Source organism: Dendropsophus ebraccatus, chromosome 5, assembly GCF_027789765.1.
Source record: "Dendropsophus ebraccatus isolate aDenEbr1 chromosome 5, aDenEbr1.pat, whole genome shotgun sequence".
Lineage (NCBI taxonomy): Eukaryota > Metazoa > Chordata > Amphibia > Anura > Hylidae > Dendropsophus > Dendropsophus ebraccatus.
In genome coordinates, this window is record NC_091458.1 from 90,113,744 (window position 1) to 90,133,857 (window position 20,114).

At 46.1% G+C, this 20,114-nt stretch overlaps 1 protein-coding gene across 1 annotated transcript in view; it reads left to right on the forward strand.

Annotated features, from left to right (window-relative positions):
• Positions 1 to 20,114, forward strand: part of IPO5 (importin 5) — a 50,904-nt gene that overhangs the window by 15,356 nt on the left and 15,434 nt on the right. Inside the window, exons 6-16 of the mRNA XM_069972943.1 lie at positions 342 to 446; positions 1,612 to 1,734; positions 1,805 to 1,925; positions 2,264 to 2,351; positions 5,185 to 5,291; positions 6,161 to 6,285; positions 7,057 to 7,146; positions 8,805 to 8,978; positions 9,519 to 9,737; positions 9,839 to 9,922; positions 11,077 to 11,209. Coding sequence (XP_069829044.1) covers positions 342 to 446; positions 1,612 to 1,734; positions 1,805 to 1,925; positions 2,264 to 2,351; positions 5,185 to 5,291; positions 6,161 to 6,285; positions 7,057 to 7,146; positions 8,805 to 8,978; positions 9,519 to 9,737; positions 9,839 to 9,922; positions 11,077 to 11,209 — 1,369 coding nt within the window. The remainder of the gene's footprint in view (positions 1 to 341; positions 447 to 1,611; positions 1,735 to 1,804; positions 1,926 to 2,263; positions 2,352 to 5,184; positions 5,292 to 6,160; positions 6,286 to 7,056; positions 7,147 to 8,804; positions 8,979 to 9,518; positions 9,738 to 9,838; positions 9,923 to 11,076; positions 11,210 to 20,114) is intronic.

The window sequence follows — 20,114 nt, forward strand, 5'->3', positions numbered from 1 at the left end:
AGTAGTCAGACCGCTCTGTAACATGTAAAAGAAGCTGAAACAACCAGCTACAAACATAGTTCAGTTAATTTTAGATTTAAGAAAATTATACTTATACTATATACTTGGTACAACTCTCATTATACTTGGCCACCTTCTTTAGTGCACTCTTTGGCAGCACAACTGCAGATTCCTCAACTCTGTCTGCTGGAATGTGTGACAGTGGCTTTCTGTTCAGTTAAAACATAGCTTTACATCCATTGCAGTTTACATTTTTCATTGTATACTTCCAACTGTGCTTATAAATTCCAGATAGAAATATGTATTTTTGGCATTAATGGTATTTTTTTTCTCATTTGTAGATCAGAACACTGTCTGCTAGAGCTGCTGGTGCATTTGTTCTGGCCAATGAACACAATGTTCCATTATTGAAGCACTTTGCTGATTTATTACCTGGCATCCTACAGGTAAGCAGCTCGGGGGTGGTAAATGAGATCTCAAGTGGGTTCTAGGCTTTAACAAAGGTTTCATTGAAGTGTAGTACCACACAACCTGAGGACAGGGGTGATGCTGTTTTTGCATGAAAGTAACTGACTTTTTAAATCCTGCATAACCGCTTTTAAGGTCCGCCATTTTTATTTTTATAAATTCTGATCTTTAAAATATTTTACGTATTGATGTTTTATGTTTTGATTTAAATTGGCTATCCAGGTTTGTCGTATTGCAGCTCTGTTCCATTGAAGAGAATAAAACAGGTTGGACACACTTAAAGTGACTCTGTACCCACAATCTGCCCTCCCCAAACCACTTGTACCGTTGGATAGCTGCTTTTAATCCAAGATCTGTCCTAGGGTCCGTTCGGCAGGTGATGCAGTTATTGTCCTAAAAAACAACTTTTACATCTGCAGCAGATTTGACGGGCCATACTTGATCTGCTTTGAATCTCCAACTTCAAATCTGCGCCAGCAAATCTGCTCCGGATCCTGTACGTGTGAATGCACCCTTAAACGTGCAGCCCTGTGTCCTGGCCTAGATTGTGTATGCATTAGGCTGGCACAACCTCTCTGTCCCTCCTCCCCGCCCTCCTCATCATTAGGAATGCCCCAGGCAGGTATTCTCCTATTCATCAGCTGTGTAGGCACTGCACATGGGCTGGATCGTTAAGGCACCTGTGCAGTGTTCACTGCAGAGGAATGGGAAACATCCTGCCAGTGGCATTCCTAATGATGGGGAGGAGGGACGGCGGGGTGGTTCAAGGTTAGGTCACAGATACTCTAGGCCACGACAGTTTCATACAGGCCTTCAAGTTTAAAAGTTGTTTTTCAGGACAATAACTGCATCACCTGCCGAACTGACCCCTGGACAGATCTTGGATTAAAAGCAGCTATCCGAAGGTACAAGTGGTTTGGGGGGGGGAAAACAGATTGTGGGTACAGAGTCTCTTTAACATCACCCTTAATCAAACTATAGCATGAAAGTAAAAAAAAAATCCTCTCCACTGTCCCAAGTTGTAATACCACACAACCTGAGTACAGGCGTAACACTGTTAGATTAAGAAAGCATCTGTTTTTCCAATCCTGGTTAATACCTTTTTAAATAATGACTTGTAAATCTGTATATATTTTATTTCAGTCAGTAAATGAATCCTGCTATCAGAATGATGACTCTGTCCTTAAGTCTCTTGTTGAAATAGCAGATACTGTTCCTAAATATTTAAGACCCCATCTGGAAGCAACATTGCAGTTAAGCTTGAAGGTAGGACTAGACTATAACATAAATTTGTGAATGCATTGATCAATCCTTTACCAATATGCTTTCTATGTAGTTATGTGCAGACTCAAGCCTGAGCAACATGCAGAGACAATTGGCACTAGAAGTTATTGTCACCCTTTCTGAGACCGCAGCAGCTATGTTGAGGAAACATACAAGTATTGTCGCCCAAGCTAGTAAGTAATTTTCTGTTAGGGACCATTCACATGGCTGCAAAATACTGTTCATTCAAGGATGGTAGTCTGCAGACCAGATGTCAGAGCTTCCGGCATTAGCATTCATTATGAAGCCAGGAGCTCTGAAACTGTTTACGTATTCGTGCTACTGTACTGACAATTTCTCAGTACAGTAATGCAAAGGTTTGAAGTGTTACGGCGTTCCCAGCATCATAACTGATTGATGCCAGGAGCTCTGAGGTCTTGTCTGCTGAGTACCGTCCGTGCATGTGTAAACGGCCCCTTAGGTAGTTTGCTTGATTGTAGTCATTAACAACTGTCCTTCTGTCTTCTCTCAGTACCACAGATGTTGGCAATGATGGTAGATTTGGAAGATGATGAAGACTGGTCAAATGCTGATGAGTTGGATGATGACGATTTTGATAGGTATAACATTAGGCATCATTAGAATTGTTACCATTTGTTTTTTTCTTCTGAGATGAATTGCAAATATTTAAATGTTTTTTTTTTTTACTCACATTGATTTCAATGTGTGCTTTCAAGCAGAACCACTCTGAAAAGTGACATGTCACTGGTAGATGAATACAACACACGTTTGACACTGCTGTTGCTCATGTGAACATAACCCTTAAAACTTGTAATCTGTATATAGAGCTATAGACTATGCTAGCACAACGTGAACGTAAAAATAAAAACGTAAAATAGTTACACAACATACAAGCAGGGCTGTGGAGTCTGAGTCGGAGCCAGCTTTGGCTGGAGTCGGAGCCAGACTTGGAGTCGGAATAAAATGTACCAACTCCGACTCAGCTTTAAAAAAATCTTTAAAAAATGTATCGAATCTTGATATGAATTTTACAAGTTTTGCTCATGAATATATATTATGAGCAACATTCTAATAGGACACTGACCCTATTACATAAGGGTGGTCATGGAAAAGTTGTCGGTCACTATTTGGCAGTTTGTTTCTGAGCTGGAAAAGTCCATTGTGTGGGGGGAGATCTGTGCTGTTCTCTTCCTGGATGCTGGATAGTTATATATGAACAGCAGTGTAATATGAAGATATCCTGTGTAATATAGAGGAGGAGAAGACATAAGTAGTGTAGCAGTAACCTCTGTCCTCAGTGGTGTTTTCTCTCTGGGAGAAGATTGTGTGGTTTTCTTCAGTGTTCTATGGCTGCAGCAGGCTGTGTGTGTGTGTGCACTATGGCTGCAGCAGGCTGTGTGTGTGTGTGCACTATGGCTGCAGCAGGCTGTGTGTGTGTGTGCACTATGGCTGCAGCAGGCTGTGTGTGTGTGTGCACTATGGCTGCAGCAGGCTGTGTGTGTGTGGGCACTATGGCTGCAGCAGGCTGTGTGTGTGTGTGCACTATGGCTGCAGCAGGCTGTGTGTGTGTGCACTATGGCTGCAGCAGGCTGTGTGTGTGTGTGCACTATGGCTGCAGCAGGCTGTGTGTGTGTGTGTGTGCGCACTATGGCTGCAGCAGGCTGTGTGTGTGTGTGTGTGTGCACTATGGCTGCAGCAGGCTGTGTGTGTGTGTGTGTGCACTATGGCTGCAGCAGACTGTGTGTGTGTGTGTGTGTGTGTGTGTGCACTATGGCTGCAGCAGGCTGTGTGTGTGTGCACTATGGCTGCAGCAGACTGTGTGTGTGTGTGCACTATGGCTGCAGCAGAGTGTGTGTGTGTGTGTGTGTGCACTATGGCTGCAGCAGAGTGTGTGTGTGTGCACTATGGCTGCAGCAGGCTGTGTGTGTGTGTGTGTGCACTATGGCTGCAGCAGGCTGTGTGTGTGTGTGTGCACTATGGCTGCAGCAGGCTGTGTGTGTGTGCGCACTATGGCTTCAGCAGGCTGTGTGTGTGTGCGCACTATGGCTGCAGCAGGCTGTGTGTGTGTGCGCACTATGGCTGCAGCAGGCTGTGTGTGTGTGCGCACTATGGCTGCAGCAGGCTGTGTGTGTGTGCGCACTATGGCTGCAGCAGGCTGTGTGTGTGTGCGCACTATGGCTGCAGCAGGCTGTGTGTGTGTGCGCACTATGGCTGCAGCAGGCTGTGTGTGTGTGTGCGCACTATGGCTGCAGGAGACTGTGTGTGTGTGTATGCTGTGGCTGCAGCATACACTAGGGCCAGTTCACACTGAGCAAGATCAACAGAAGCCACGGAATCCCGCCGTGCTCAGTGTGCTGCTGTAAGTGAATGAGAGGGAGGGCGCCCTCTCATTCACTTCCAGCAGCACACTGAGCACGGCGGGATTCCGCGGCAGAATTCCGACGATCTTGCTCAGTGTGAACTGGCCCTTAGGGTATGTTTACATTGAGGAATAGGCGAGTGTTCAGCAAGGAAATGAAGAGGAAAGGGTTCTGCTTGAAATTCCTCTTCTGGGGTATGTGCACACTGAGGAAAAGGCGAGGAATTCAGCTCAAAATTCAGCTTGAAATTCCTCCCGTAAAAAATGTGCAGAGCAAAGTCCCATTGTGTTCAATGGGTTTTCTGCTCTGTTGTTCACACTGCAGAATTTCCGAGCAGAATTTTCTGCTGTAGATCTGCTAGAGGAATCCTATAGTAGTCAATGGGGGGCTTAAATTCTGCTTGAATTCTGCCTGAAAACTTTCAGCTACAATTCCTCGAGAATTGCTCAGTGTGCACATACCCTTGCTCTGGCAGAATAGGAGCTGAATTTGAGCGCAATTTAAGCTGAATGCAAGCGGAATTTTAAGCAGAATTCAAGTCCCAATCCAACATGTCACTACTTTGGGCGGAAAATTCTGCGGTGTGAACCAGAGTGGAAATCCTATTGAACACAATGGGACATTGCTCTGTTCATACTTTACTTGAGGGATTTCAAGCAGAAATTAAGAGCAGATTGCTCTTTAATTCCTCGCCTATACCTCATTGTGAACAAACCCAAAATTTGGCGGTTTGGGTCTCCTTGGATACCAGCATGCAACAAGACCATAATGCACCTGACCTCATTGGATCCAAAGGGGGTTGTGCGCATTACGGTCTCATTGCATATTGGTATCCAAAGAGACCAGAACAACTGGATTAACAGAGAAACTCACCTCTGATCAGACAGTGGGCATCATTACAGGTACACTTTAAAATGTTCAGATTTTTTGTAAGTAACCTTGGTTGCTAGCAATACAAACTTACCATCTTGAGGTTTTGGTCCCCAATAATAGATGCAGTAAAATACGGCAACACATTTTAAGTAAATGGCTGCAAAACATTTTAACAATATAATTGTCTCCTTGAATCTAGCAATGCTGTAGCTGGAGAAAGTGCCTTGGACAGAATGGCCTGTGGGTTAGGTGGAAAAATTGTTCTCCCTATGATTAAGGAGCACATCATGCAGATGCTACAAAACCGTAAGTATTTAAGGAGAAGTCCCATGAAATAAAAAATTGAGTAAGGCAGAGGGTGCGAGGACATAATAAAATATATGTACCTACCCTTATGCCCCGTAGTGCCTGTCCTGGGTCTTACTGACACCAGCCGGCCTCCTGCAACTCCTCTAGCTGCAACGTCACATACCCGGCTGATGCACTGGCTGTTCAGCCAGCTGGGGACACTGCCTCGGTCACTGACTGGCTGTGTGGGCAATTGAACAGCTGGGCTGTGACGTTGGAGGAGACGGGAGCAATGTTTGGTTTTGTCACGTCCATAACGACCCAAGCTATAAAACTATATCACTATACCGCAAGACGTACACTGTAAAATAATCCAGCACCAAAATTGCTGTATTTTGGCAATCCACCTAAGAAAAAAACATCATAAGAGATCCAAAATACATATCATATACACACACTGCTTTGGCTAATTACAGTGGGAGACTGACATCTGGCCCCCCCCCCCCCCCACGACGCCGGCGCAGTAGAGCCTTAGATACCTACGCTGTAAAAAGGCACATGTATTGGAATAAAGCCCATTAGTGACCGCCATGGCGTATTGGCGGTTACTAACGGTTAAGTATACCACATTCACATAGTCCACCACTCCCATTTAAGTTCAGACTGTAAAGTTAGATACTCTTTTACAGTTTACAAAGCAGTACTGGAGGTTATACCAACTTATTAAACAAAACAAAGAAACAAACTGCTATGCTTACCAGAGACTGGGTTACTTACCATGTAATACAAAGCAATCTTTATCTTGTGAGTTGTATCATTTTTTCTGCAGTTATGATTTTTTATGGAAACACTTAGTAAACAATTTAATACTTTTTATTTTGCTGTAGCTGACTGGAAGTACAGACATGCAGGTCTCATGGCATTATCTGCCATTGGAGAAGGTTGTCACCAGCAGATGGAGGGAATCCTTAATGAGATGGTCAACTTTGTTTTGCTCTTTCTTCAAGACCCGGTAAATGTTAAAATGTTTTTTTGTGAAAACATTTTCTTTTAAAGGGGACATTGAAGAGCAGGAAAAGGTCCTACCTCTTATTCTCTCTGACGCTCCACTTTCTTCATCTGCCAGTCTGTGCTGATACTTATACTGCAGATGAGAGATGAGCGGGAACATATTGTGGATGTTGCGAGCATTGTGTGTAGGCAAAACCACGCTCTCGCACAATGCCCAATAAGTTGCCCAATGTAGGTAACATCGGGCAGCTATTGATGACTGCCTGTAACATGCTACCGCCCCATCTTGTGCGTGAAAGTAACAGCATGGATGGGCAGGCGGAGGACATGGTGCATCAGAGAGCAGAAAAGGCAAGACCTTTTCCTGCTTCCTAGATATCCCCTTTAATGTCAACATTGTATTAGGCACTCCATTTTTATTCACAAATTGCCCTTTCTGCTAAGGAATCTCTATTGCTAACTGCTAGAGAAATGAATGCATTTGAATACTGGTGGTGAATATTAAAGTTGGATGCAACCCTATAGACTCTGGAAAACCATGGATACGCCCAACAACTTTAGCTATTGGTAGTTACATTTCGAACGATCAGACTCGAGCATGCTCAAGTTGCCCTCATCTCTACTAACGTCAGATGGCTCCGGCTAGAATATGCTGAGCTACTGAGACCACGACATGCTCGCTTACCCAGCATATGTTAGGAAAGTGTTAAACATTGAGTTTATCCTGTTGTAAGGTAGAGGTTTATAAACACTTGTTCTATGTAATTTTTAGCATCCCAGGGTGCGTTATGCTGCATGCAATGCTATTGGACAGATGGCAACTGACTTTGCTCCTGCCTTCCAAAAGAAGTTTCATGAAAAGGTAAGAAGCTTTTATTGAAACATTACAACCATATAACTTGAATGTGAGAAAACTGTAGTACTGTGTGCATTCACTACAAAGAGTATAGTGAATTCAAATTTAAGCACTTTTAAAACAAAGCGGGTGAAGAGCTCGCATGCCCTGCAGCCCACTTTTAAACAGCTGATGGTCTGAGGTGCAGTGTCGTACCCACCAATCTAGTATTGATGGTCTGTTGCAAGAATAAAACTTAGAAATCCCCTTTAACCCTTAGGGGACACAGCCAGTTTTCATTTTTGCGTTTTCGTTTTTCCCTCCTCGTGTATATAAGGCCATAGCGCCTGCATTTTTCCACCTAGAGACCCAAGTGAGCCCTTATTTTTTGCGCAACTAATTGTACTTTGCTATGGCAGATGTAATTTTTGCCTAAAATGTGCCGGGAAACCAGAAAAAAATTCAAAGTGTGGTGAAATTGAAAAAAAAAAACGCATTTCTTTTATTTGGGGGAAATGTGTTTTTACGCCATTCGCCCTGGGGTAAAACTGACTTGTTATGCATGTTCCTCAAGTTGTTACGATTAAAACGATATGTAACATGTATAACTTATATTGTATCTGATGGCCTGTAAAAAATTCAAACCGTTGTTAACAAATATACGTCACTTAAAATGGCTCCATTCCCAGGCTTATAGCACTTTTATCCTTTGGTCTATGGGGCTGTGTGAGGTGTCATTTTTTGCGCCATGATGTGATCTTTCTATCGGTACCTTGATTGCGCATATATGACTTTTTGATCGCTTTTTATTACAATTATTCTGGATTTGATGCGACAGAAATTGCGCAATTTTGCACTTTGGGATTTTTTTGCGCTGACGCCGTTTACCGTGTGAGATCAGGAATGTGATTAATTAATAGTTTGGGCGATTACGTACGCGGCGATAGCAAACATGTTTGTTTATTAATTAATTTATTTATTTTTATTTATAAAATGGGGAAAGGGGGGTGATTCAGACTTTTATTAGGGGAGGGGGTTTTGTGTTATTAAAAATACATTTTTCTTTTACTTTACACATATACTAGAAGCCCCCCTGGGGGACTTCTAGTATATGCACTCTGATCTCTCATAGAGATCCATGCAGTATAGTAATACTGCATGAATCCATGAGATCGGTGTTCTATTACTTTTGGCTGCTGCAGCCAAAAGCAATAGAATGCCGAGCCGGGATCAGCGCCATTACGGAGCAGACCCCGGCCCGGGATGGATGCAGGGATCGCCCCCCCGCAATCGCGCCGCAGGGGGGCGATCCCCCCACTAGACCACCAGGTATAAATAAAAGCAAGTATTTAGAAGCAGCTGTCAACTTTGACAGCTGCTTCTAAGTACTTAATTAGCGGGCACGGCGATCGGACCGTGCCCACTAATAGCCGCGAGCCCGGGCTACACGCGGCACCCGGGATCGCGGCAGTTCAGAGGGTGGTCGCCGCGCGACCCCCCTCTGAACTCCCATAGCGGCACGAGGACGTTCAATAACGTCCTGGTGCAGCTATGGGTTAAGGAGCTCAGATGAGCAGTTTGTAAGTCTTTGTGCTCAGATTCCAGCATTGCCCCATTTGTTTGTTCATCATATAGCATATTGTATATTAATGTGCTACAAAAGCTACCAAACTTGTATATTTTAGGTGATTGCAAGCCTACTGCAAACCATGGAAGACCAGGCTAACCCCCGAGTCCAGGCCCATGCAGCTGCTGCTCTTATTAATTTCACTGAAGATTGCCCCAAATCACTTCTAGTTCCTTACCTGGATAATTTGGTTAAACATTTGCATTCAATTATGGTGGTGAAATTACAGGAGGTATGTGTTTTTCTGCTCTTCTTTTTGTAAGTCATTCTGTTAGTGTACCTGTTAAAAAATCTAAAATATTACAAAATTTCATTGGATAAAACCTTTGGTGTTAGGGCAAGGTGACTTTAGTGCTCTCACTGCTGCTGTTTGAGCCACTGGGAACCCTCTTCATGGTTCTTCCTTCCCCTGACTTCTCTAGCCAATCACAGCTCAACTGATCACATACTTCTCTATGCTTTGACATGGAGTTGGTGAACGTGCACTGAAAATGCTTGCACTGTGCTGGGCTTGTGATTTATACAGTGCACAGTATACTATGTTTCATGTAGAGGGAGAAGAGACAACTGAGTGCACTGGGTTTACAAGGTGCCATTTGATCAGAAATACAACTTTTTTCATTTTACCAAAATTTTGAGAAATAAAAGAAAGCTGAGCTGTGATTGGTTGCTATGGGAAAATAATTTTTTCCCCCTTGGACAGATTGAGACGTCTAGGCCACTCACCTTTAAATATGCTATTTATTTTGTTTGCATTTTTCTGTTCCAATAGTTAATCCAGAAAGGCACAAAACTGGTTCTGGAACAGGTGGTGACTTCAATAGCCTCCGTTGCTGACACTGCTGAAGAGAAGTTTGTTCCATATTATGACTTGTTCATGCCCTCCCTTAAACACATAGTGGAAAATGCTGTGCAAAAAGAGCTGCGCCTTCTCAGAGGAAAAACAATTGAGTGCATCAGTCTTATTGGTTTAGCGGTCGGTAAAGAAAAGGTAATGTGTGAGCAAATGTTAAGCGAGTCATTTTTTTTTCTCATTGTATAGTATTTTTGTAGTGTTAACTACAATTTACAAGGTGACATTTTTTTTTCCAGTTTATGCAAGATGCTTCTGATGTAATGCAGCTGCTGCTAAAGACTCAAACTGACTTTAGTGAGTTGGAAGATGATGATCCTCAGGTGTGTGGCTTCACTTTTCATCATGAAGCTGGTAGTTACTATGGACTTAAAGGGGTAGCTCTCCCCCCAACCCCCCCCCCCCCCCCCCCCCCCCCCCCACCACCACCACCACCAAAAGGAAAAAAATGAAATTCTCCCAAACCTTTTCCCCCAAGTCCTCCTAAGTATTTTGAGCCATCACCCATCTTGCTAACTGCTGTCCTTCCTGAGAAAAAGTTTTTCTAAAAACCGATATAAGTATACAAGATGGCGCTGGCCAGGAAACTACATTTCCCAGCATGCAGTGCTTCCTGCTGCTTGCTGGAACCTGCCAATAGGACATGATGGGAGATGTAGTTCTGCAACCTGGATGGGTAACAGCGGCCAGCACCGGTAGATTCACGCAGGGGTGTGTGTGTGTGTGCTGCTGGCGGCCAGCAGCGGGGGATTTGCGGGGGGTGGGGGTGCTGCGGCCAGCACCAGATTCGCAGGGGGTGGGGTCGGGTGACAACCACGGCCAGCACCAGGTGATTCATGCAGGTGTGTGTGTACTGCTGGCGGTCAGCAGCGGGCAATTTGCGGGGGGTGGGGGTGCCGCGGACAGCACCAGATTCGCAGGGGGTGGGGGCATCCAAAACCAGGTCAGTTAGGGGTGGGGAGGTTGTGCCACGGCCAGCAGCGTCCAACGCCGGGTCAGTTGGGGAGCACACAGTGTGGTGGGGGCTGCTTTCAGAGTGGGAGACACTAATCAGCAGCAGCTGTCAGTGTCCCCCTCTCTTCAGTGTGCTGGGTTAGAAGCACTAACCCGGCCTATTGAGGACACGTGATGCAGACACTGAGGGTGGGGGCCAGGAGCAGGAAGCGTGTCGGGTTGGTCTGAGATATGATGATTCTATGCATTCGGTGGGGGTAAAGGCATCTAGATAACAGCAAAACTGTGCCGAATCCATAATAACGTTATATTGGAAAGATGGAAAGCTATGGGTGGGCAACGTTTTAATGCAAAAATAATTTTTTGGGGGGGCTGAACACATCTTTAAACATATCATCGAATGGGGTAAATATGCTAAAATACGTTGTGGGTATAGTATATGAAGGATAGGTATTAGTTCTTAATTGGGTCTTTTGCCAAGAGACTCTGAATTAATTGTCATTTACTTTATTCTTTGTTCAAGATTTCATATATGATCTCTGCATGGGCACGTATGTGTAAAATCCTTGGGAAAGAATTCCAGCAGTACCTTCCTGTGGTCATGGGACCTCTAATGAAAACGGCTTCCATTAAACCAGAAGTGGCTCTTCTTGACAGTGAGTTTTAGCTCTTTTCTTTGAGAGTACTGATTTCAAGAATTCCCTGTTCAGAATAGTAGACAACATTGACAAATTTCTATAAATACATTTATTTTCAGTACAAAACGTTTTGGAGCCAAATCTGTTTGTGCAAGTCATAGCTGTAACTTGGCTATCTCCAATAGAGTTGAATGCAGTTGCATTGTGCATGCCTATTGCATCATTCAAATGGGATGCAGGACCCCTGTTCTTGTGGTCAGATTAATGATTGGGATTGTGGGGAAAACCATTTAAAGGGTTACCATGACTTAAAGGAAAAGTCCGGTGAAATTTTTTATTAAAGTATTGTGTTGCCCCCCAAAAGTTATACAAATCACCAATATACACTTATTACAGGAAATGCTTATAAAGTGCTTATTTCCCTGCACTTACTACTGCATCAAGGCTTCACTTCCTGGATAAGATGGTGATGTCACGACTCGACTCCCAGAGCTGTACGGGCTGTGGCTGCTGGAGAGGATGATGGCAGGGGGACACTGAGCGACACAGGGCACTGGAGGGACACTGAGCATCCCCCTGCCATCATCCTCTCCAGCAGCCACAGTCTGCACAGTTCTGGGAGTCGGGTCATTTAAAGGGTTACTCCAGCGTGGGGGCACTTTTGCGCTGGGACCGGGGACGTCTCGGGTCCGCTCAGCCAGTCAGTGAAGGAGCCGGGATCCCGCCTCCTTCACTGAGTGGCTGAGCGGACCTGAGACATCACGTCTCAGGCCCTCGTCAGACACCCGGAAGCGGCCAGGCACCAGAGCGCCGCGATGTGGGACCAGCCGCTGGAACCGGGGAGGTGAGTGGACGTCTTTTCCCTCGGCCACCTCGTCCCCAGTCCCAGCGCAAAAGTGCCCCCACGCTGGAGTACCCCTTTAACCCCTTGCCTCTAAAGCCTGTTTTGGCCTTAATGACCAGGCTCATTTTTCAAAATCTGACCTGTCTCACTTTATGCTCTTATAGCTCAGTGATGCTGTAACGTATGCTAGCGATTCTGAGATTGTTTTTTCGTCACATATGGCACTTTATATTAGTGGCAAAATTTGGTCACTACTTTGTGTATTTTTTGTGAAAAACATCAAAATATCATGAAAAATTTGAAAATTTTGCATTTTATGAACTTCTGAAATTCTCTGCTTCTAAAAAAGCAAGTCATAGCACATAAATTAGTTGCTAAATCACATTACCAATATGTCCTCTTTATTCTGGCATAATTTTGAAAACATATTTTACTTTTTTAGGGTGTTACTGGGCTTAGAAATTTATTAGCAAATTATCACATTTTGTGAAAATTTCCAAAACTGATTTTTTTTAGGGACCAGTTCTTTTTTTAAATGGATTTATAAGGCTTGTATACTGGAAACCCCCATAAGTGACCCCATTTTGGAAACTAGACACCTTAAAGAATTAATCTAGGGGTATAATGAGCATTTTAACCCTACAGGGGCTGGAGGAAAGTATTCACAATTAGGCCGTAAAAAAATCGAAAATTTAAATTTTCAAATAATATAAACGTTTAGATTAAAGTTTCTCATTTTCAAAAGGAACATGAGAAAAAAAGCATGCCAAAATTTGTAACGCAGGTTTTCCTGAATACAACGGTACCCCATATGTGGGCGTAAACCACTGTATGGGCACACAGCAGGGCTCAGAAGGAAGGGAGCGACAATTGGCTTTTTTAATGCAGATTTTGCTGAAGAAGTTTCTGAGCGCCAGGTGCGTTTGCAGAGCCCCTGTAGTGTCCGCAGAATAGAATCCCCCCAAAAGTCACCCCATTTTCGAAACTACACCCCTCAAAGAATTCATCTTTGGGTAGGATGAGCACTTTGACCCCACAGGTATTAGAGGAAAGTATTCAGAATTAGACAGTAAAAATGAAAAACACGAATTTTTCCAATAATATGTTTGTTTAGTTTGAAATTTCTCAATTTCACGAGGAACAAGAGAAAAAAAGTACCCCAAAATTTGTAACGCAGGTTCTCCTGAATACAACGCTACCCCATATGTGGGCGTAAACCACTGTATGGCCACACAGCCGGGCTCAGAAGGGAAGGAGCGCCAATTAGCTTTTTCAATGCAGATTTTTCTGAAGAAGTTTCTGAGCGCCAGGAGCGTTTGCAGCGCCCCTGTAGTGTCCGCAGACGAGAAACCCCCCATAAGTCACCCCATTTTGGAAAGTACACCCCTCAAGGAATTCATCTTTGGGTGTGGTGACCATTTTGACCCCACAGGTATTAGAGGAAAGTATTCAAAATAAGACAGTAAAATTGAAAAACTAGAATTTTTCCAATAATATGTTCGTTTAGTTGGAAATTTCTCAATTTCACGAGGAACAGGGGAGAAGCTGCATGCCAAAATCTGTAACGCAGGTTCTCCTGAGTAGAATGGTACCCCATATGTGGGCATAAACCACTGTATGGGCACCCAGCTGGGCTCAGAAGGGAAGGAGCGCCAATTAGCATTTTCAGTGCAGATTTTTCCGAAGAAGTTTCTGAGCGCCAGGTGCGTTTGCAGCGCCCCTGTAGTGTCAGCAGAATAGAACCCCCCCAAAAGTCACCCCATTTAGGAAAGTACACCCCTCAAAGAATTCATCTTGGGGTGTGGTGACCATTTTGACCCCACAGGTATTAGAGGAAAGTATTTAAAAGTAGAGAGTAAAAAAGAAAAACTAGAATTTTTCCAATAATATGTTTGTTTAGTTTGAAATTTCTCAATTTCACGAACAGGAGAGAAAATGTACCCAAAAATTTATAACGCAGGTTCTCGTGAGTAGAACGGTACCGCATATGTGGGTATAAACCACTCTATGGGCACACAGCAGGGATCAGAAGGAAGGGAGCGCCAATTAGCATTTTCAGTGCAGATTTTGCTGAAGAAGTTTCTGAACGCCAGGTGCATTTTTTAGTGCCCCTGTAGTGCCAGTGTAGTAAAATCTCGCCATAAGTCATCCCATTTTGGAAAGTACACCCCTCAAAGAATTCATCTTGGGGTGTGGTGACCATTTTGACCCCACAGGTATTAGAGGAAAGTATTCAAAAGTAGACAGTAAAAATGAAAAACTCGAATTTTTCCAGTAATATGTTCCTTTAGTTGGAAATTTCTAAATTTCACGAGGAACAGGAAAGAAAGCGTACCCCAAAATCTGTAACGCAGGTTCTCCTGAGTAGAACGGTACCCCATATGTGGGCATAAACCACTGTATGGGCACACAGCCGTGCTCAGAAGGGAAGGAGCGCCAATTTGCTGGAGCAAAACCGCAGCTAGAAACAGTTATTAGAATAGCACAGTTACTAAAATACAATAAAAAAATTAGATTACAGGTAATGTGGGGTGGTTACGGGTAATCTGGGGTGGTTCCAGGTAATCTGGAGGTGGTTACGGGTAATCTGGAGGTGGTTACGGGTAATCTGGAGGTGGTTATGGGTAATCTGCGGTGGTTACAGACAATCTGGGGTGGTTACAGGTAACCTGCTGTGGTTACGGCCAACGTGGGGTGGTTACGGACAATCTGGGTTGGTTACGGATAAACTGAAGTGCTTATATGTAATTTGGGTTGGTTACGGCAATCTGGAGGGGGTCTTTGGCAACGTGCGGCCGTCAGTGGCAACGTGCGGCCGTCAGTGGCAACGTGCGGCCGTCAGTGGCAACGTGCGGCCGTCAGTGGCAACGTGCGGCCGTCAGTGGCAACGTGCGGCCGTCAGTGGCAACGTGCGGCCGTCAGTGGCAACGTGCGGCCGTCAGTGGCAACGTGCGGCCGTCAGTGGCAACGTGCGGCCGTCAGTGGCAACGTGCGGCCGTCAGTGGCAACGTGCGGCCGTCAGTGGCAACGTGCGGCCGTCAGTGGCAACGTGCGGCCGTCAGTGGCAACGTGCGGCCGTCAGTGGCAACGTGCGGCCGTCAGTGGCAACGTGCGGCCGTCAGTGGCAACGTGCGGCCGTCAGTGGCAACGTGCGGCCGTCAGTGGCAACGTGCGGCCGTCAGTGGCAACGTGCGGCCGTCAGTGGCAACGTGCGGCCGTCAGTGGCAACGTGCGGCCGTTACGTGTAATCTGGCGCGATTACGGGCAACGTGCGGTGGTTACGGGTAATCTGTTGTGATTACAGGCAACCTGGGGCGGTTAGGGGCAACGTGCGGTGGTTACGGGCAACGTGCAGTGGTTAAGTGTAATCTGGCGTGATTACGGGCAACCTGGGGTGGTTACGGGTAATCTGTTGTGATTACAGGCAACCTGGGGCGGTTAGGGGCAACGTGCGGTGGTTAGGGGCAACGTGCGGTGGTTACGGGCAACGTGCGGTGGTTACGGGCAACGTGCGGTGGTTACGGGCAACGTGCGGTGGTTACGGGCAACGTGCGGTGGTTACGGGCAACGTGCGGTGGTTACGGGCAACGTGCGGTGGTTACGGGCAACGTGCGGTGGTTACGGGCAACGTGCGGTGGTTAAGTGTAATCTGGCGTGATTACGGGCAACCTGGGGTGGTTACGGGTAATCTGTTGTGATTACATGCAACCTGGAGTGGTTAGGGGCAACGTGCGGTGGTTAGGGGCAACGTGTGGTGGTTACGGGCAATCTGGCATGATTACGGGCAACGTGCGGTTGTTACTGGCAACGTGTGGGGGTTAAGGGGAATGTGCGGTTGTTACGGGCAACGTGTGGTGGTTACGTGCAATCTGGCGTGATTTCGGCCAACCTGGGGCGGTTATGGGCAACGTGCGGTGGTTACGGGTAATTTGGGAGTAAACTGCAATTATTACTATAATAAAAAGTGTGTGTGGTTTTTTTGTGTGTGTTTTTCACTTTTTGTACTTTATCCATTCATTTTCACTGTATTACTATGATTACTGTGATATTTTCTATCACAGTAATCATAGTTTAGTGACAGAGACCAAATTGGTCTCTGTCACTTTAAATTTTCAGAGCTGGACGCTTCTGGCGCACATCAGAAGCAGCCAGGACACCGAAGAGGAAGGAGCTCCAGGATCAGGTAACGTATAATGGGAAGGGCGGGTGACTGGGGGACTGGGGGGGTGGGGGGCGACTTGGGGGGCGACACTGTAACACTTTTTATCCCCTGTCACCAATGATTTATGGTGACAGGGGATAAAAAGTGCCGGCAGCACTGGGAACAGGCGATCGGCGGTATATAGTATATACCGCCCATCGCCTGCTCCGGGACCACACGGGGTGTCCCCGATCACTGCCCCATGCTCTCCGCTACCTCCGGTGGCGGAGAGCATGGGGCTTTGATCATTCTTTCATTTCCATCCCTGCGAACAAACATCGTTTGTTCGCTGGGATGGGGGCGGCCATCTTGGATCTGATGGCCGCCCGGGGAGGGAGCGGGTTAGAGATCGGGGCACTAGGGGGGCTGATCTGGGGTCTGATGATTACATTTTCATCTCCCCCCACCGTGGATTCACGGTGGGGGGAGATGAAAGCTGTCGGCGGCGCCGGTACCGGAGATTGCCGGTATAACGTTGATATCGGCGATCTCCGGTACCGGCGGCAGTGGAAGGGGGGCCAGGGGACACTGTGACAGTGGCGGCGGGAGGAGGCAACGTCCTGCAGCCTCCTCCCGCCGCCCGATCACCGGCAAACACCACATCTCCCCCATAGACGCTGCGGTCGCATCGACCGCGGCGTTTATGGGGTTAACTGCCCGGGGGGAGCGCGGCTCCCCTCCGGGCAGAGGCAGCGGGAGGATGTGGTGTGATACTGCCTCCTCCCGCTGCCCGATCTCACTTACGGGCTGCGGGGGGAGGCAGGAACAACATGACGTTTGGGGAACGTCATGTTGCATTAACTACCTACTTTACATGACGTTCCCCAAACGTCATTTTGCGGCAAGGGGTTAAGAACTTCCAAGTTTACAGAAATATCGAAAAACCGTAAATTATTACCATTGTAAGGGTGGGTTCAGACTGAGGAATTCTAGCGGAAAATGTCAGCGGAACTTCGTAAGCTGTCCGCCCGCACATCTGGGCGCCTTTCCGCCGGCCCCATAGACACCATTCTATGGGCCGGCGTATTACGCTATACCAGGGGTGGGGAACCTCCGGCCCGCGGGCCGCATCCAGCCCCTGAGACCTCCCGATGCGGCCCGCAGCTCCCCTGTGATGCGCGCCGCTCTGGAGGAGGAAGGAGCCGGCATACACAGCATCCTCCGGTGTCTGTGACAGCTGCCGGACACAGGAGGATGCTGTCTATGCCGGCTTCTTCCCCAGCAGAGCGGCGCGTGTCTTCAGTCTCCTGCGGGCCGCTCGCGATGACGTCATTTCATCGCGCGCCGCCTGCAGGAGAAAGACCGGCACAGAGGACCTGGGACAGAAGAGGACATGGGCAGCGTGGGAACGGAGGTAAGGTGAGTGGGATGTTTATTTTTTTTATTTGGGGGTTAACTAGGCCACCAGGGACATGCCTGATGGGGGTTAACTAGGCCACCAGGGACATGCCTGATGGGGGTTAACTAGGCCACCAGGGACATGCCTGATGGGAGTTAACTAGGCCACCAGGGACATGCCTGATGGGGGTTAACTAGGCCACCAGGGATATGCCTGATGGAGGGTTAACTAGGCCACCAGGGACATGCCTGATGGGGGTTAACTAGGCCACCAGGGACATGCCTGATGGGGGTTAACTAGGCCACCAGGGACATGCCTGATGGGGGTTAACTAGGCCTACCAGAGGCATCACTGGGGGGGTTAACTAGGCTAACAGGGACATGACTTGGGGGTTAACTAGACTACAAGGGGCATCACTGGGGGGGTTAACTACAATAGCAGGGGCATCACTGGGGGTTAACTACAATAGCAGGGGAACTAGGGGAACAATACTTTGCCTTGCCCTGGGTGCTGCAAACCCACGCTACTAACTGCCGCGCACGGTATGCGGCCCTCGAATGATTTTATTAATGCCCGACCGGCCCTCGACATGGAAAAGGTTCCCCACCCCTGCACTATACGCTGAAAGAAGTGTCATGTCACTACTTTCAGCGGATCACGGAATACGCCGGGCCATAGAATGGTGTCTATGGAGCCGGCGGAAAAGCGCGTGCCCGTGCGGGCTGACAGCTGACGGAATTCCGCTGACATTTTCCGCAAGAATTCCTCAGTCTGAACCCACCCTAAATGTGTGAGTGAAGTAAAGATAGTACCATTCCATGATCAGTGCAGCAATACTGATTTTCATAGTGCCCTTTTGTCCATACCATTTACCGAGTACACTGATAAACCCCCCCTCCCCCCTTATTGATGATGCTCTTTATTAATATTCACCTCCCTGAAGATGATAGTTCCTGGCCCCACGGGACTGCGGCTGCACGGGATATCTACAGTGGGGTATGAGTCCGTCTGCAGCCGTTTTGCAAATAAAGGGCACAGTTGAATTCAGCGCAGCAGTGCCAACCAGGAAATGGTAATATCTTTGTCAGGTTTGATAAGAAATTTATTTTAACTCCCTGAGGACCAAGCCAAAAACTACTCAGTGGACCGTGCCAATTTTCATTTTTGTGTGTGTTTTTTCCTCCTCCCCTTCTAAGAGCTCTAGCACTTTCATTTTTCTATTTACAAGGCCATGTAAGGGCTTGTTTTTTTTTTCAGGAATAGTTGTACTTTGTAATGGCGTCTCTCATTCTACCATAACATGTATGACGTATCTCCCCAAATCAGGGTGGATTTGATTTAAATCTAACTGATTTAATCACAATTTAAATCACTAGTCAGTAAGGCCTGATTTTAAATCAAAGTTTCTACCTAAACTAGTTCTTGCTATTTTAACATGCAAGTAGATGAAGATTTTTAGAATCTTTAGAATTTTTTTTTTGCAATTAATAAAATGGGCCTATTGTGACTCTTATGTTTTATTTTTTCACCTATGGGGCTGTATGTGGTGTCATATTTTTTTTTTTTTTTTGTGCCATGATCTCTAGTTTTTATTCCATATTTGTGTAGCTCAGACGTTTTGATTACTTATCTTTTTTTTTTTTTGTAAATGTAACAAAAAATCTGCAATCTGCGCACTTTTTTCTCTCCATTTATGCCATTAGCGATGACGATTGTTATGTTTTAATAGATAATGGATAAGTCCCCTGGGGGACTTTTTACATGTAATCATCAGACTGCATACACTGATCACTGCTATGCCATAGGCATAGCATTAATCAGTGTAATAGGCATTCTGCTGATTGAGCCTGCCTGTGGCAGACTCAATTAGCAGAGCCCCGATCGGACTGCACGGAGGAAGGTAAGAGACCTCCAGTGGTCCGTGAAAGTGATTGGAACTGCAGGGGTCCTGATGGGTAAGTAACAGGAGCTGCTCCTGTCACACTTAAACGCCATGATCGCGCCATGACGTTTAAGGGGTTAATGACAGTCTGCAGCGTGATTGCTCACTGCAGCCAGCCCCAACCTGCTATGAAGTTGCTTCATAGCTCCCTAGAGACCCAGAACGTACAGTTACGTCCAGGGTTGTCTGACAGACTTCCAGGATGTGACTGTACGTCCAAAGTCGTCTAGGGGTTAATGGCACCTTACTCTAGTCCTTTTTTTTTTTTTTTTTTTTAATTTCTTTTTTACCAATTACCTGTAAAATCCTTTTCATGCTTTGCTGAGGGACAAAACTCCCACCCAAATGTTTGTAAGCTGCTATTAGATGGAGCAATTTTTAACAACAACTAACGATAAGCTATCACAAATGAAATTGTTTATCGTTATGCTACGTTTACACAGAGCGATAATTCGCCCAATTGATCGTTTAACCATTTTGAAGCAACAATTTGGTTTTTATCACGATCAGTGTTTAGAAGTGTAAAATTATTTAAAAAATCAGTATTGCAATTGTTTTAAGATCGCTTAAGCCCATCTCACACACAGGGTGAATCTG